Here is a 14,706-nt window from a genome sequence, read left to right as displayed (position 1 = left end):
AGGGATGACCTGCCATGTCACTTTTAGAAGGTTGTTTATCATTCCAACTAACCTGTCAGGGGCCAATCCTAACCTCTTAACTTACCTGTTGGTGCTGTTCCCTGGCCTTTCTTAGGCTGCTTTGGGGCTGTGTAGTGGAAGAATTCATTTCCATGGCCAGCAGCTGCCTGATCCAGTCCAAAAAGAGAGGCCAGTCTGGTACTGTTAGTAGAAAATGAAAATGACATTTCATGTGACATATCTCAAACCTGGAATCATTATAAAAGCTGCTCATGCTCCTACCTCGAACAAATACCTCCTTGACTATATATCCCACCACTCAATATCAGAAGCGGCAACTAAGTCTCTTTGAAATCAAGATTGTATCTCTGATATGAACAGCATCAAATGACCTTGCCCATCCACAGGACTTTGGTCAAGGCATCTCTTCTTTCTGGACCTCAGTTTCTGCATCTGTAAATTAAGGTGATTAGTCCAGGTGCTCTCTATGGTCTCTTCAAACTGTACATTCTTGCCTTTAGCAAGTCATAGTTTCCTATTTTTCATTAGTTTATTACATTGAAGTAAAACTGTATTACAGGGAATTCCCTGGTGGTCCAGTGGTTAGGACTCCACGCTTTCAAAAAATAAAAAAGAAAGAAAGAAAGAAAGAAAGAAAATCACCTTTAAAAAAAAAAAACCGTATTACAAACTTACTGCATCAAACATAGTCCCATATATGATTTCATCTTTTATCTTTCACAGCAGAACCATTCTTTTATCATCCCTTGTGATGAATCTTATGAACTATTCCACTGAAACTGCTCTTATTAAAATCACCAACAACCTCTTTGTTAATAAACAGTTTATCGGTCCTTATCTTATTTGGCTTTCATGCTGCCTTTTTACACTGTCAACTAACTTGTTCTTCTTTAAACAAACTCTTCTTCGGACTTCTGTGGGGATACCTGCAGGGATGGGAGGAGGGACCAGCCCAAATAAGACATCAATAAATGTTAATGGGATCCCTCTCTTATTGTCTTTCCATCTCTCTGGCTCCTCATTTAACTCCTTGGATTCTTCTACTATTGCCCAACCTTTAAATATCCATGTCCCCAAGATTTCATACTCTCTCTCCCTTGGCAATCTAATTTATTTACCTTGATATCAGTGCTATCCAAATTCTGATGGTGCTCAAATCTGTATTCCTAGCCCAGAATTTGCTCCTGAGTGCAGACAACACAGACATCCCACAGGGAACACAAATGCAACATGTCCAAACCAGAACTCATATCCTCCAATGCCTATTGCCCAGCAAAACCTGTTCTTACTCTTGTGCTCCCTCTCTTGATGAATGACATTTTGTGTCAGGATCCTCAAGACTGCCCCCAGGCTCAGTGATTTGCTAGAAGGACTCACTGGACTTACCATACAGTTATAGCATGATATATTTTATATATATATATAAAATATATATATATACTCAGGGCTAAGGTCTATTACAAGGAAATGATACACACCAAAATCAGCAAAGGGAAAAGGCACACTGGAGCAAAGTCCAGAGGAAACCAGGAACAAAATTCCAAGAGTCCTCTTCCAGTGGAGTAACATGGGACATGTTACATTCCTCCAGCAATAAGTTGTAACAACATGTGTGAGAGTGGTCTGCCAGGAAAGCTCATTAGACACTCAGTGCCCAAGGTTTTTTATTGTGGGCTAGTCACATAGAAACCTTCTAACATGTACCAAAATTCTAGACTCCCAGAAGGAAGACAAGGTTCAGTAATAAACCATATCGTCTGTACAAACAGTTTAGGCACAGTGAGCCGCTCTTATTTGTGGAAAGCTTTAGTGTGGGGAACTATTTACCAATCGAGTTTCCAGCTGCCAGCCAACCCTGTAAGCAAGACTTTCTAAGAATAACGGTCTCAGGTCTACTATGTTAACCCTTTTCTGCAAACATCCACAACCAAAACTGAAATCTGGGCATCGACCTTGACTTTTCTTTCCCCTGGTGTTCATGACCAATCCTCAAGTCCATTTGATCTTACTTGCTATTTCTCGAACTCGTTCACTTCTCCCCAGCCTCACTGCCACTTCCCTACTTCAGACCACCATCACATCTACAGAGCTTGAATTCCTGCAGCCACCTCCTGTCTCATCTCCCTGCCCTGGTCGTGTCTGCTTCTTATCCATCCTTCCCACTGCACCCACAGTGACCTTTCTCAAAACCAAATTTGACCAAGTCTCTTTCCTCCTTAAAACCCTCAATGACACCTCAATATTACCAAGATAAAAGTCCAAACTCCATAAGACAGTTTTACAAGCCCCTTCAAGACCGCACCTCTCCTTACCTCCCCAGCTTCCTATCTGACCATTTCTCATCTCCAACTGCGTGCTACAGTCACACTGTGAAACTTTTAATTTCTCATATAAGGCAAGATCTTTCTAATCTCCAGCCTTTGGATATGCTGTTCTCTCTGCCTGAAACATTCTTCCCCTGGAAGCTGACCCTTAATCTCAAAGTCTAGGTTAGGTGATCTTCCTTGAGGCTCCCATAGAACTCTATACTTCATTCATTCAAGAAATATGCATCAGACACTGTGTTAAGTGCTGGGTATACATTGGTGAGCAAAACTCGGTTCTATTTTCAAGTAGCTTATATACTTTAACAAGGGAATTAGGTATATACTATATAATTGCAAACTATAACATGAGATATATAACAAGCAGCTGTTATATGGAGTTACACTCCATAGAGATTAATAAAACTTATTCAGTCTTTATCATCTAACATGGTAATTGGTTACTGTTAAATACTGAAACATCCCAACAACTTTTTTTGGTCTTTTTTCCCTGATAATTTTAATGTATAATACATACTAGCATTTTGCAAAATAAATTTAATATGATTTGAAACTATTACCTTGTTTTCTCAAGGTAGTGTTGAGTTTCCTGTAAATGGGGCCAACAATGCCTACTTTAAAGGACTATGAGGTTTAAATGATATTGCAATTGTAGACAGCAGTGCTGGCCTACATTAAGACATCAACAAATGCTAATGAAATTTAGAAAAGACCAAGAGTTCTCCTTTTACCCAGGGCAATCTGAGCAGATTCCCTAAAAGAATAAGATTCTAGGAAGTTGAGCAATGCCTTTAACCTTGTAAAAAATTTACAAAGCTTAGAACCTAGTTAAGATTAACAGATTATGCACAAATCATTGATAAGAAAGAATGTGCTTGGTAGCTTCAGTAAACTATGGGTATTGGATTTGCTGTTTTAATTTTGCAGGTGCGTTTTGTTTTTTTTTTCAATGTAAAGACAAAACTGTTGCAGGTAAACTAAGTTTCCACAGATGCCCCAAAGGCCAGCCAACTGATGATTGCAAAATCAATCCAAAAGCCAGGTCAACCTAATTATCTTTCAGATTAATTCCATTTTCTATTAATTTTTTAAAATGAACTCTACACAGTCTTAGGGGCATAGGTTTTTTGTAAATTATTACACTTTCCACTTCTGAAGTGTTTTCAAATGTACACATCTCCCCAACTATGTTAGCAAGAATGAGCTTGCTAACTCTGGACTTTAGTCTCTAAGTTTATAATTCATAGGAAAAGTCATTCCAGCATTAATCACATTTAAAAAATAAATGTTGGACTTCCCTGGTGGCACAGTGGTTGGGAGTCTGCCTGCCAATGCAGGGGACACGGGTTCGATCCCTGGTCCAGGAAGATCCCACATGCCGTGAAGCAACTGAGCCTGTGTGCCACAACTACTGAGCCTGCGCTCTAGAGGCCGCGAGCCAGAACTACTGAAGCCCGTGTGCCCTAGAGCCTGCACCCTGCAACTACAGAGCCCATGTGCCGCAACTACTGAAGACCTCACGTTCTAGGGCCTGCGTGCCGCAACTACTGAGCCTGCAACTACTGAAGCACACACGCCTAAAGCCTGTGTTCCGCGACAAGAGAAGGCACCACAATGAGAAGCCCGTGCACTGCAATGAAGAGTAGTCCCCGCTCGCCGCAACTAGAGAAAGCCTGTGCGCAGCAACGATGACCCAGCACAGCCAAAAAATAAAAAAGATTTGTTTAATTTTAAAAATTTAAAAAATAAATGTTAGCCTGTGCATTTAGTTATCAAAGTCTTATCTAACCTTAATTTTATACTCCTTTTCTTTTCTCATTAAAAACAGTAATACAGGGCTTCCCTGGTGGCGCAGTGGTTAAGAATCTGCCTGCCAATGCAGGGGACACGGGTTCGAGCCCTGGTCTGGGAAGATTCCACATGCCGCGGAGCAACTAAGCCCGTGAGCCACAACTACTGAGCCTGAGCGTCTGGAGCCTGTGCTCCACAAAGGGAGAGGCCGCGACAGTGAGAGGCCCGTGCACCGCCATGAAGAGTGGCCCCCGCTCGCCGCAACTGGAGAAAGCCCTCGCACAGAAACGAAGACCCAACACAGCCAAAAATAAATAAATAAATTAAAACAAAACAAAACAAAACAAACCCCCCCCCCCAGTAATACAGGACTTCCCTGGTGGTGCAGTGGTTAAGAAACTGCCTGCCAATGCAGGGGACACGGGTTCAAGCCCTCGTCCGGGAAGATCCCACATGCCGCAGAGCAACTAAGCCCATGCACCACAACTACTGAACCTGTGCTCTAGAGCCCGCGAGCCACAACTACGGAGCCCGCATGCCACAACTACTGAAGCCCGCGAGCCTAGAGCCCATGCTCCGCAACAAGAGAAGCCACCGCAATGAGAAGCCCGCACACCGCAACGAAGAGTAGCCCCTGCTCACCACAACTAGAGAAAGCCCGCACGCAGCAACGAAGACCCACGCAGCCAAAAATAAAAAACCAAACAACAAAACAGTAATACATGCATTTATGATGTATCAGTGTATTTTAATAAATGGGGACTCATTCGGTTGTTCAAGTACTTCTTTTGCAAACTGTGGTATCAAACATTTACTTCTATAATAATAATAAGGCATACAGGCAGTCTGGTGGAAATCTGCTTGCCTGATTTCAAATCTAGGTTCTTTTACTTTTTAGCCGTTTGACCTTGAGCAACTTTCCTCTCTCAGCCTTAATTTCCCATTTGTAAAATGAGTATAATATTAGTAAAAATTGCCTCAGAGAGTAGTAGAAAGAAATTAATACAATACTGTATATATAGTACTTAGTACAGTACCTTGCACAGAGTAAGTACACAATATGTTTTATACACATGTGTACACATCCTATTACCTTAAAATGTCGATTCAACTCAGATACCTCTAGAAGGAAGAAACCATGCTTGATCAGTGCACAAACTGACCTGCAACTATAAGCTGACATTAGCATAAATACAAACTACAGGATTGGGAAAAGTCTCAAAGATCACCTAGAGCAACCCCATTATTTAATAGACTGGGGAATGGAGAGTCAAGGATGGTAAGTGACTTGTCCATAAAGTCACACTCCTAACTGGGGGCAGAATCAACATCAGAATCTAGGCTTTTCTGTATCTTTTACAGAACTTAAAAATGCTTTCTGATGATCAGTTCCAGATTTCTTTTTTCTGCCTCTACACTGGTGATTTATCATCATTATGCTAATCAGATTTGCCTACATATAACTTTTTTTTTTTTTTTTTGCAGCGCCGCGTGGCATGTGGGATCTTAGTTCCCCAACCGGGGATCGAACCCACGCCCCCTGCATTGGAAGCAGGGAGTCTTAACCACTGGACCACCAGGGAAGTCCCTGCCTAGATATAACTTTTATATAATCTACAACACAAGTATATACATTACTGGCCCCTTAAGAATGCTTTTTGATTATCATTATTGGATTGTTTTATTTTACTACTAAACTGGAAGTTTCTAAGGGGCAGGAACTGTTCCTTATTCCTATCTGTATTAGCTGAAGCCAAGTACCATATACTTAGTAGGCATTCACATATTTCTTCATTTCAAAGTCTCAACGGAAAGAAAGGGCTAAGACCAAAAAAAAAAAAAAAACCACAAACCTCCTGATTACCACTTTACTATTGCTAGGTTAACCATGGACCAAGAGGCCTGGAAATTTGGAACACAGATTATCAATCATCTAGACAGCCATCCTAGGCACTAATACTCTCACTTCTATTAGGCTTGACTATCTTAAGTGGAATCAAGTAAGTCACACATTTAAGTCAAGATACTTAAAAAATAATAATCAAGTAATATTTACAGTAAATTACAGTTGTACAAGAGGAACTGAAAAGCAGCCGCAGTACTCACTGTCATATGTTTTACTTCCTTAGAGAAAACTGACAAAGGAATAGCTGAATCACGGAATGTTGGTGAAACTTTCTGTATTCTCAATCTTAAACTTGATTTAGTTTTTCTGGTTATTACTGGGAACAAAAATAAGTTACCTGTATAACTTTGTTTACTAAGCCTTTTATCATTCAATTAGCTGTTGTCTGTGTTTAGGAGTACAGTCTCCTGCCTAGAACTAGTTTCTCAGGTCCTTGAGGAGCCTGCACAGGAAATCAGCATAGCTGAGCCACCAAAAATTTATCTCAGGCCAGGAACCTGGAGAAGAGCACATGACTGTGGTTATCCACCCAGGAATTTTCAGTCAGCAGTGTACTGCTTGTTGCATCAAAGCTGGAAGCCCTAAACTCTACTCAAGATTCTTTAATAACCTATATGGAAAAAGAATCTGAAAAAGAATGGATATATATATATATATGTATAATTGAAACACTTTGCTGTACACCTGAAACTAACACAACATTGTAAATCAACTATACTCCAATATAAAATAAAAATTAAATTAAAAATAAAGTAGGGAGCCCTAACATTTACAGACTTCCCTCAAAGACTTTCACCTAGTGAAGAATGTGAATTTAAAGTATATCTTGTGGGCTTCCCTGATGGCGCAGTGGTTAAGAATTCACCTCCCAATGCAAGGGACACGGGTTCGAGCCCTGGTCCGGGAAGATCTTACATGCCACGGAGCAACTAAGCCCTTGCGCCACAACTACTGAGCCTGAGCTCTAGAGCCCACGAGCCACAACTACTGAGCAAGGCCGCACTCCGCAACAAGAGTAGCCCCCGCTCGCCGCAACTACAGAAAGCCCGTGCGCAGCAACAAAGACCCAACACAGCCAATAAATAAATAAATAAATAAATTTATTAAAAATAAATAAAGTATATTTTGTAAACTTTCAAAAGGCACAGCCATTTACAAAACAGGTTTGCCTGAAAAAACATTAATTCAAATGGCTGACTACATAGTCAACAGCAACAGGCTGGATGTGTGGAAATAGTGAATGTTTTGGGTGGAGTAGGGAAAAAAGGAACCAAAGCACTGCTTAACTCTAAAATAATTGAGCAACTGAAAGAACTCAAGGGGGACCTAAGTGGATGGAGGACATCCAAAGTGAGGGTAGGGGTGGAACAGGGCAGTGAGAGTGAAAAAAGGACTCAGGATGGCTAATGTAGAGCTGATCACAGTGTAAGTCAAAAGATCCTATTTAAGACCAAAAGAGAGCCAGTGTCCTTTTAGGTCAATCACGTACTGGACTCTCCACCAGGACTAGAAGCAACCTGAGACCAGAGAGAGCAGCTTAATCATTTTTGTAACCTCTAAGTATTCAGTAGAATGAGGAGTATATATTGGTGTATTCATCATTCTTCAGTACATTCTTAAATTGGTTAAACAGATGTTCAAAGAAAGACTCTGCAAGGATCAGAACTTGGCAGCTCACAAGTTTGAAGGCAGTCAAGCTGTTTACTGACACAACACAAGGGAAAAGGCTAAATTGATTAGTGGAAGAGAGAAAGCCCTGCCTCTTGAAGACCTGTACCCCAGGCTAGTTTATATAGTGACTGGGGACAGGGGACAGCAACTGCAGTTTCTTACACTGGTTTTAAGCTTTACAGTGCAATTTCACAGTCATTATTCACTCAATAGGCACCTCCTGAGCACTCACTGTGTGCTAGGAACCATGCCAAGGGCAGAACACTATGAACAACGTTAACAGTTCTTGTCTTGTCAGGGCTCAAAATCTAGTAGGTTCTGTGTACAAAGATAAAGGTAAACACACCTAGTTGTGGGAATAAGTAAGAGAAAGCAATTTATTCTGCCTGGTGCCGTGGGAGAAAGGAAAGCACCAAAAAAGGTGACATCCGAGCTAGGCCTTGAAGGATGCTGAAGCTGACGCACCAGCGCCAATTCTTAAGTGTCACCGCCTTGTCCACGGAGAAGAGAAAGTCTCATATAGGCACCAGCTGACTCATAAAAACTCTGAGACGGGTATTTTCATCAATAATCACCCCCATTTCACAGAAGGAGAAACTGTGACCCCGAAAGCAAAAGTCGAACCCCAGGGTCCTACCGCGCGTAGTCGAGATGCCAGGTCCAGAATCCAGGTGGACAGACGCAGCACAGCTTCGAGCTCTGCCTGGATTCTGAGACCTGTGGAGCACCGGAATGTGGCAAGGCTCTGGACCCGGAAGTTGGGAAGAGGTCTGATAAGAGAGCTGCCCCTCCAACCGTATGGCCAGGATCTCTCAGCCACGCCCTCTGCCCCACGCGTGTGTCACTCACCCGCCGCTAGGCGAGAGGAAGTCGGTGTCGTCTTCGTCGCCCGCACCGAACATCGCGCCGCCTTTCGCCCCGCTTCGGGAAGGAAGTCGGAAGGTTTCCAGAGCCTTTCACCGCCGACGTCGTAAAACGCCGCCGCGCCGTGCTGTTTTCCGGCAGGACGAACTCTCGCACGGTGACTCGGCCAGGAGGAGACTAGGTTCTGGAGAAGGTGGAGCAAAGGCAAATGAGAGGACCTGGAGGGGGAGGCACGCCGCGTGACGAAACGCTTCTCCGGCCCTCAGAGGCGGCGAGACGCACAGGCGCTCCGAAACCCTGCGCGGCGACTGGCCAGAGAGGCAGGGGGCGGGGTAGGGGCGGGAATCGGCGCTTCGGTGGCGGTCTTGGACACGTCGAGAGGGTCAGAAGTGGAGGGGGCTTCTGAAGAGTCCTGGGGGTGTGACAGAATAAGGTTCTGAGAGGGAGGCGCCGGTGGCGGGACTCGATCTGGGAAGGTAAGTCCTCTCCCGCCCCTCTCGCAACCCTGGCACGAGCACAGTTCTTTCCCCTCCGAGACGAGGACCTCCACGCCACTCTTCTCAGCTCGGCGAAAGGAAGAAGGGCCCGGGACTGGAGGTCTGGAGACCTGAGCTTTCGGCCCGGCCCCCATAGTGACATAACCGGAGTAACCTTGGGGCAAGGTATTCCGTGCCTCAGTTTCCCCGTCTGTAAAACCAGCCTGATTCCCTCTGCCGCTTGTCCCCTGTGGCCGCCCTCGCTATTTATTCAACGGGCTATTTGTCTAGTGCTTCTGTGTGCCGACTGGTCAAGAAGCTTTAAGACCTCAGAGGTCATCGAATTCAATCCCAATCTTCTCATAATCCCAGACTTTACAGGTAGGGAAAGAGAGGAACTAAGCACTGGGATGACTAGTCCGAGGTCACACAGAGTAAAGGGCAGACTGGGGCTGGATCCCTAGTCTCTTGATTCTGGAATTAGCGGGCTGCCGGGTCAACAAGAACCTTACCAGTCCTTAAGTACTGTATTCTCTCACAGAGTGTTTATTGCTCCACTGTGGCATACATCTGGAGAGAAGTCCCCTCCCTAGAGTCCACCTATGCAGGTGATCAGGAGAGCTGGAATGTTCTGGGGGTGGGTGATGGAAAGGAGGAAACTTCAGAAGCTGAAAACCCCCAGCACCAACCTTGGCCTGGGTTTTGCTTAGTCTTCTTGGCACAGACCTAAGACAACATGAATTGCTGTCGACTTCTCTGCCTCCAGTTTCCACCCTCTCTGTATCTTATATATGCATTTCTTTGGTTAACCTGGGGTCATTCTTGGAACAATCTCGGGGTAGGCCTGGCTTAGCGGAGGTGTGGATAAGCAGATCATGTCCCACTGTAGCTTCTGTTTCTGTAGATCTCAGGAGTGCTTTCACTCTGGGCTTCTCCTCTCAATCAGATTAGTACAACAGGTGTCCCTTACCTGAATGTTTTAATCTGTTAGCATGAAATCAAAGTGAAGTGGTTGGTAGCTCCTTCTCAGAGATTTTATACCTCTTGGCACTTGCCTTGTTCTGCTTCTTATTATAGTTTGTGTGCTTCTACTAAATTGTAAGCTCCTCAAGGACGATGACAGTTTTATTCATCTTGGTGTCTCCTGTGTCACAGAGCACTATGCCTTCTTGCCCGTAATGGGTCCTCATTAATTCTTTGTTAGACCAAGTAGTGGAATTCATCCTTGTTTCCTTATTCCTTAATTTATTCCCTTAGGATATTTTTTTCCGTGTGACCCAGAGAGCCCAGCAATGGCTCTTGCCTTTTATAGGTAGCTTCCAGAAAGATAAAAATGCTGTACTAGCTGTGAACTGTCTGGGTTGCTTAGTCTCTTGTGTCAATTGAAGATGATTTTCCTATTGTTTAAAGCTCTAGGGGAGGGGAAAGAGAAATAGGATAGCTAAAAATATTATATGTAGGTCTAATTTTTGTTAGTAGAGTATTCCTCTGTTAAACTGAAGGATAGGGCTGTTGTCTACTTCCTGTGTTTATTTTACAGATTAAGATGGTTAAAGCAGTGAAGGCTGACAGTGTTAAAGCAATGATGCAACTGGAATTTAAGCACTGGAACTGGAACCCTTTGTGGTAGCTCTCTGTTAAATGTGAGCTTGGCTACACTCAGGAAAAAAAAAAAAAGAATAAGCTGCATAAGTAACAGCTCTTTCTTACCCCTCTCCCCAGTACTGGTCATTGTCATTCCAGCACCACAACATCTGAATAGTGCTTTTTAAAAATGCTAAAGGGGGGGAAAATGCTAAAGGGGATCATTGAGCACTTATTTTGCATTCTTGAGTTGGGGGTGTTTTTATCCAGGCTGTTTAAGTCGCCTTTCTAGATAGGCTGGAATCCTAAAATCTGGATAAGCCTTTTTGGTGATGGAAACACCACAAATATGGGTGCCCAGATCGCCACTGTGGGACACAGCTGCTGGTTCTGATTGGCAGTATGAGGAAGGGGAAGATAGTGGTGAGGCTTCCTCAGTCTTCCAGGCTTTGAACTGCAGGATTGAGTGTACCTAAAAAGCCACTGTCTTCCTGAAGTAGAATACTGGACTAGGAATCAGGAAACCTGAATTCCTGTCCCAGCCCTTCTAACTCGCTCTGAGCTTGGGCCAGGCTCCCGAAACACTCCCAGTTATCTATCAAATAGTACTGCTGGGAGGTAAATAGGCACAACCCTGTCTCAAGTTTGAATAAAGCATTTTTGTTTGTTTTGCTTAAGTATACAGCTTTTAGATGTGTTTATAAAATGTATTGACCCCCTGAAGATTAACCAGAAAGCATCAATTTTAACAATTCCTTGAATTATCAGCAATTTTGCTATAATTTAGATGACAATTTTTATATACAGGTACACCTATATTAATCTGTTCTGGTGGATGCATTTTAAAATTAATAGTTTAAAATTATAACCAAGTTAGATCTTAGATGTGGTGTTAAGGATGTGAATTGAACGTAGGTTTGGGGGGGTATAGTGTTCTTTTTGTTCAGTCACTGAAACAGAAGAATGTCAGAACACAATTCAAGAAACATCACCTGAAAACCTGCTATGTATACACGCTGTGCTGGGTGTTGCCTGGGATGAGAAAATGAGTAAGTCATTGTTCCTGTCCTCAAAGTGCTTATAGTTGAATAATGGCGATAATTGAAGTATACAAATAGCCATAATAGAAGATAGAGCAAAGTAAGTCTCATAAGTAGAAATTAATGATTGTAGGATATCAAAGGAAGAAGAGATCAAATCTACATAGTTTGGAGGAAGGTGTGGGTTAGATAGTGGGCTTTGAAGATGAGTGGGATTCCAAGTGGAAGTAAGGAAGTAAGGCTTTCCAGGTTGAAGGGAAAAGTTAACTGAAAAAAAGTAAGTGAAAGCAGGGAATCATACAGATATTAGTTACCCGTAGATCTTAAACATTTTATTTTAACTTAAAACTTAAACATCTTTTTGCCATTCTTTTGACGTAAGTCTTTTCTTGGAGTGTGGGTCTCAGGGATCTGCAAACTACAGTGTGAGGGCTAAATCTTGTCCTAGCCTGCTGCCTGTTTCTGTAAATAAAGTTTTATTGGAACACAGCCTTGCTCACTTGTTTATGTATTATCTGTGGCTACTTTCACATACAAGGTAGAGTGGAGTATAGTTATGTGTATCTTTATCTAGTCTTTCCTAAGCTTTCAACTTGTATAGCATAGTAGTTAAATCTCTGGAGCCAAATTGTTTTGCCATTTTTGAGTTGTATAGGCCTTGGGCATGTTGTTCAGTCTCCTCCTTTTTGAAATAGGGACAATAATAGTATCTAGTTCCCAGGGTTCTTATGAAGATTATATGAGTTAATTCACGTAAAACACTTAGAACAGTGCCTGGCAGGTAGTAAGTACTCAGTTAATATTAGCTGCTGCTGTTGTTTTCCTCTTCACATTTATACTTCATTGCTTTATATAATACTTTATTAAATTATATATTTAGAATAATAAACACAATTGGCATAAATTGTTTTGTGAATAAACACAACTGACACCCTCAATAAGCACATAATTTCACTGAGAGGGAGAGCAGAAGTGTTGCTCCCATGATACTGGAGAATAGCCTAGCTAATGTGTGATCAGTTAAATTGGTTAAGAGAGTTCTGTGCAATAGTTTGCTAATAGTTTACTGTTGTCTTAAACAGTATACATAGGGAAATAGTGGATTAAAGTTGAAAAGGAGACCAGGGCCGTATTTGTCAAATACCTTGAAGGCCAAGCTAACAAGTTTGTACTTAGCCCAGTAGGAAATGGAATTTTTTATTTTAAATGACCTCAATCCAGTTTTCCTTTTGATTATAATCTCAGTTTTGAACTGAGAAAAATAAATGTTCTAGACTGAATGTGAGTAAAATTAAATGACTTCTCTAAAGGTAACAATGTATACCATACTCTTTTTTTTTTTTTTTTTTTTAATTATTAGCACCTTTAATTATTATTTATTTTATTTATTTGGCTGTGTTGGGTCTTCGTTTCTGTGCGAGGGCTTCCTCTAGCTGCGGCAAGCGGGGGCCACTCTTCATCGCGGTGCGCAGGCCTCTCACTATCGTGGCCTCTCTTGTTGCGGAGCACAGGCTCCAGACGCGCAGGCTCAGTAGTTGTGGCTCACGGGCCTAGTTGCTCCGCGGCATGTGGGATCTTCCCAGACCAGGGCTCGAACCCGTGTCCCCTGCATTGGCAGGCAGATTCTCAACCACTGCGCCACCAGGGAAGCCCTACCATACTCTTAAGAGTCTCTGATTCTTAAGTCTGTTCCTCTCCTTGTTCCAGTTTGCCTCTGCTATTGATTCTTCTTTTTGCCTTCCTCACCAGACATGCCACAAAAGAGAAAAAGATGACATAGTTATCACTGAAAAAGTAAGTGTTTACAGCGACAAGATGACTTCAACTAGTGGAAGATGTCAGATAAGTCAATAACCAGGCAGCACCCAGATAACTCTGCCATTTAAAGTTGGCAAGCCAGGCATGGTTGGGGAAAAGGGAGGGAAGAGAGAGGGCAGGTTGCTAATTGATGCCTGCACTCCCACATGCAGCTTTTAGCATAAAAAAGCCATTAAAAAAATCAAAAGTTTCCTGTAGTTTGTGACTAAGTATGAGAAGTCAGCAAGGGTCTGATTCTTAATCCATTAAAGTGAGCAGTTTATGCCAGAAGAAATCTTAGAGTAGGCACTGGGAAGGAAATGCTTTTGAAGTTCCATTGCTTTGAGTAATATCATTTCATGATTTAGGTAACATCCCCAAGCAGGGGGGGGGCCCATCCTTAGGAATACAAAGCCCTGCAGAGAAGGAAAGGGTTGAGAAGGGTCCACCCTACCTCTTTTCCTTTGCACAAAGGCCCTAGGCTTTTGTATACAACCTGCTTTTGTAGGCTGAGGACATTGTGCAATACAGCATAATGAGATAGAAACCTGCAGTACAGAAGTAAATAAGAGAAATGATTTGGGGGGAACACATAAAGAGCAAAACTCTAGCAACCAGTAAAACATTAGTGGGACCTTTTTTTAGCCAGTTTGAGTCTTTCCCTAAATAGGTAGTAGAGTTATTATAGAACTATACAGTGTTTGTATAATTTTGAAGCAGTTTAGAGCATCTAGAATGTATTCGTTCAGTTTATGAAATGAAAGAAGAGGAATGCTGCTAACTGTACCCGCAGGCACCCATTCCTCTCTCCTACCTTTTCTAATGGCTTTTTATCAGTTCCCACACAACCCTGTGCATAATCTATATCTTAGTATATCTCATACTGTATTTTAATTATTTGTATATATCCCTTCTCCATCAGACTGCGCTTCTTGAGGATAGGGTTTCATCATAGTACCTTCACTCAGTAGGTACACAATAAATTTGAATGAATGAACAAACAAACGAATGAATGAATGAATGAAGAGACCTAGTTCCTCGGGTCACACAGATAATAAGCCCCTAGAGCCAGATATAGAACCCAGGTCTCCTGATTCCTAGCCCAGTACTTTTCTACCATGCCATGCAGCCTCTATCTGAGGTTTTGAACAACTTTTCTCTCAGAGGGAGGGAGGAGTAAAAAAGGAAAAGGTAAAATGTTTTCTATTTTCTGCCTCTCACCAAATTAATTC

General features: G+C 42.4%; 2 protein-coding genes across 4 annotated transcripts in view; one reads left to right on the top strand and one right to left on the bottom strand.

The window, feature by feature from the left end:
* Positions 1–8,731, bottom strand: part of FKBP15 (FKBP prolyl isomerase family member 15) — a 54,499-nt gene extending 45,768 nt beyond the window's left edge. For all 3 annotated transcript variants that reach the window (XM_061200091.1, XM_061200092.1, XM_061200093.1), the window contains exons 1-2: positions 8,563–8,731; positions 86–201 (exon numbers count right to left, since the gene is read on the bottom strand). In XM_061200091.1, coding sequence (XP_061056074.1) covers positions 86–201; positions 8,563–8,615 — 169 coding nt within the window. In that variant the 5' untranslated portion in view covers positions 8,616–8,731. The remainder of the gene's footprint in view (positions 1–85; positions 202–8,562) is intronic.
* A 6-nt stretch (positions 8,732–8,737) lies between these two features.
* Positions 8,738–14,706, top strand: part of SLC31A1 (solute carrier family 31 member 1) — a 30,837-nt gene continuing 24,868 nt past the window's right edge. The window contains exon 1 of the mRNA XM_061200094.1: positions 8,738–9,053. The gene's annotated coding sequence lies outside the window, so the exon portion shown is untranslated. The remainder of the gene's footprint in view (positions 9,054–14,706) is intronic.

The sequence above is a fragment of the Eubalaena glacialis genome, chromosome 9 (assembly GCF_028564815.1).
Source record: "Eubalaena glacialis isolate mEubGla1 chromosome 9, mEubGla1.1.hap2.+ XY, whole genome shotgun sequence".
In the NCBI taxonomy this organism is placed as follows: domain Eukaryota; kingdom Metazoa; phylum Chordata; class Mammalia; order Artiodactyla; family Balaenidae; genus Eubalaena; species Eubalaena glacialis.
Note: the sequence above shows the minus strand (reverse complement) of the source record. Positions and strands in the feature narration are given on the sequence as shown.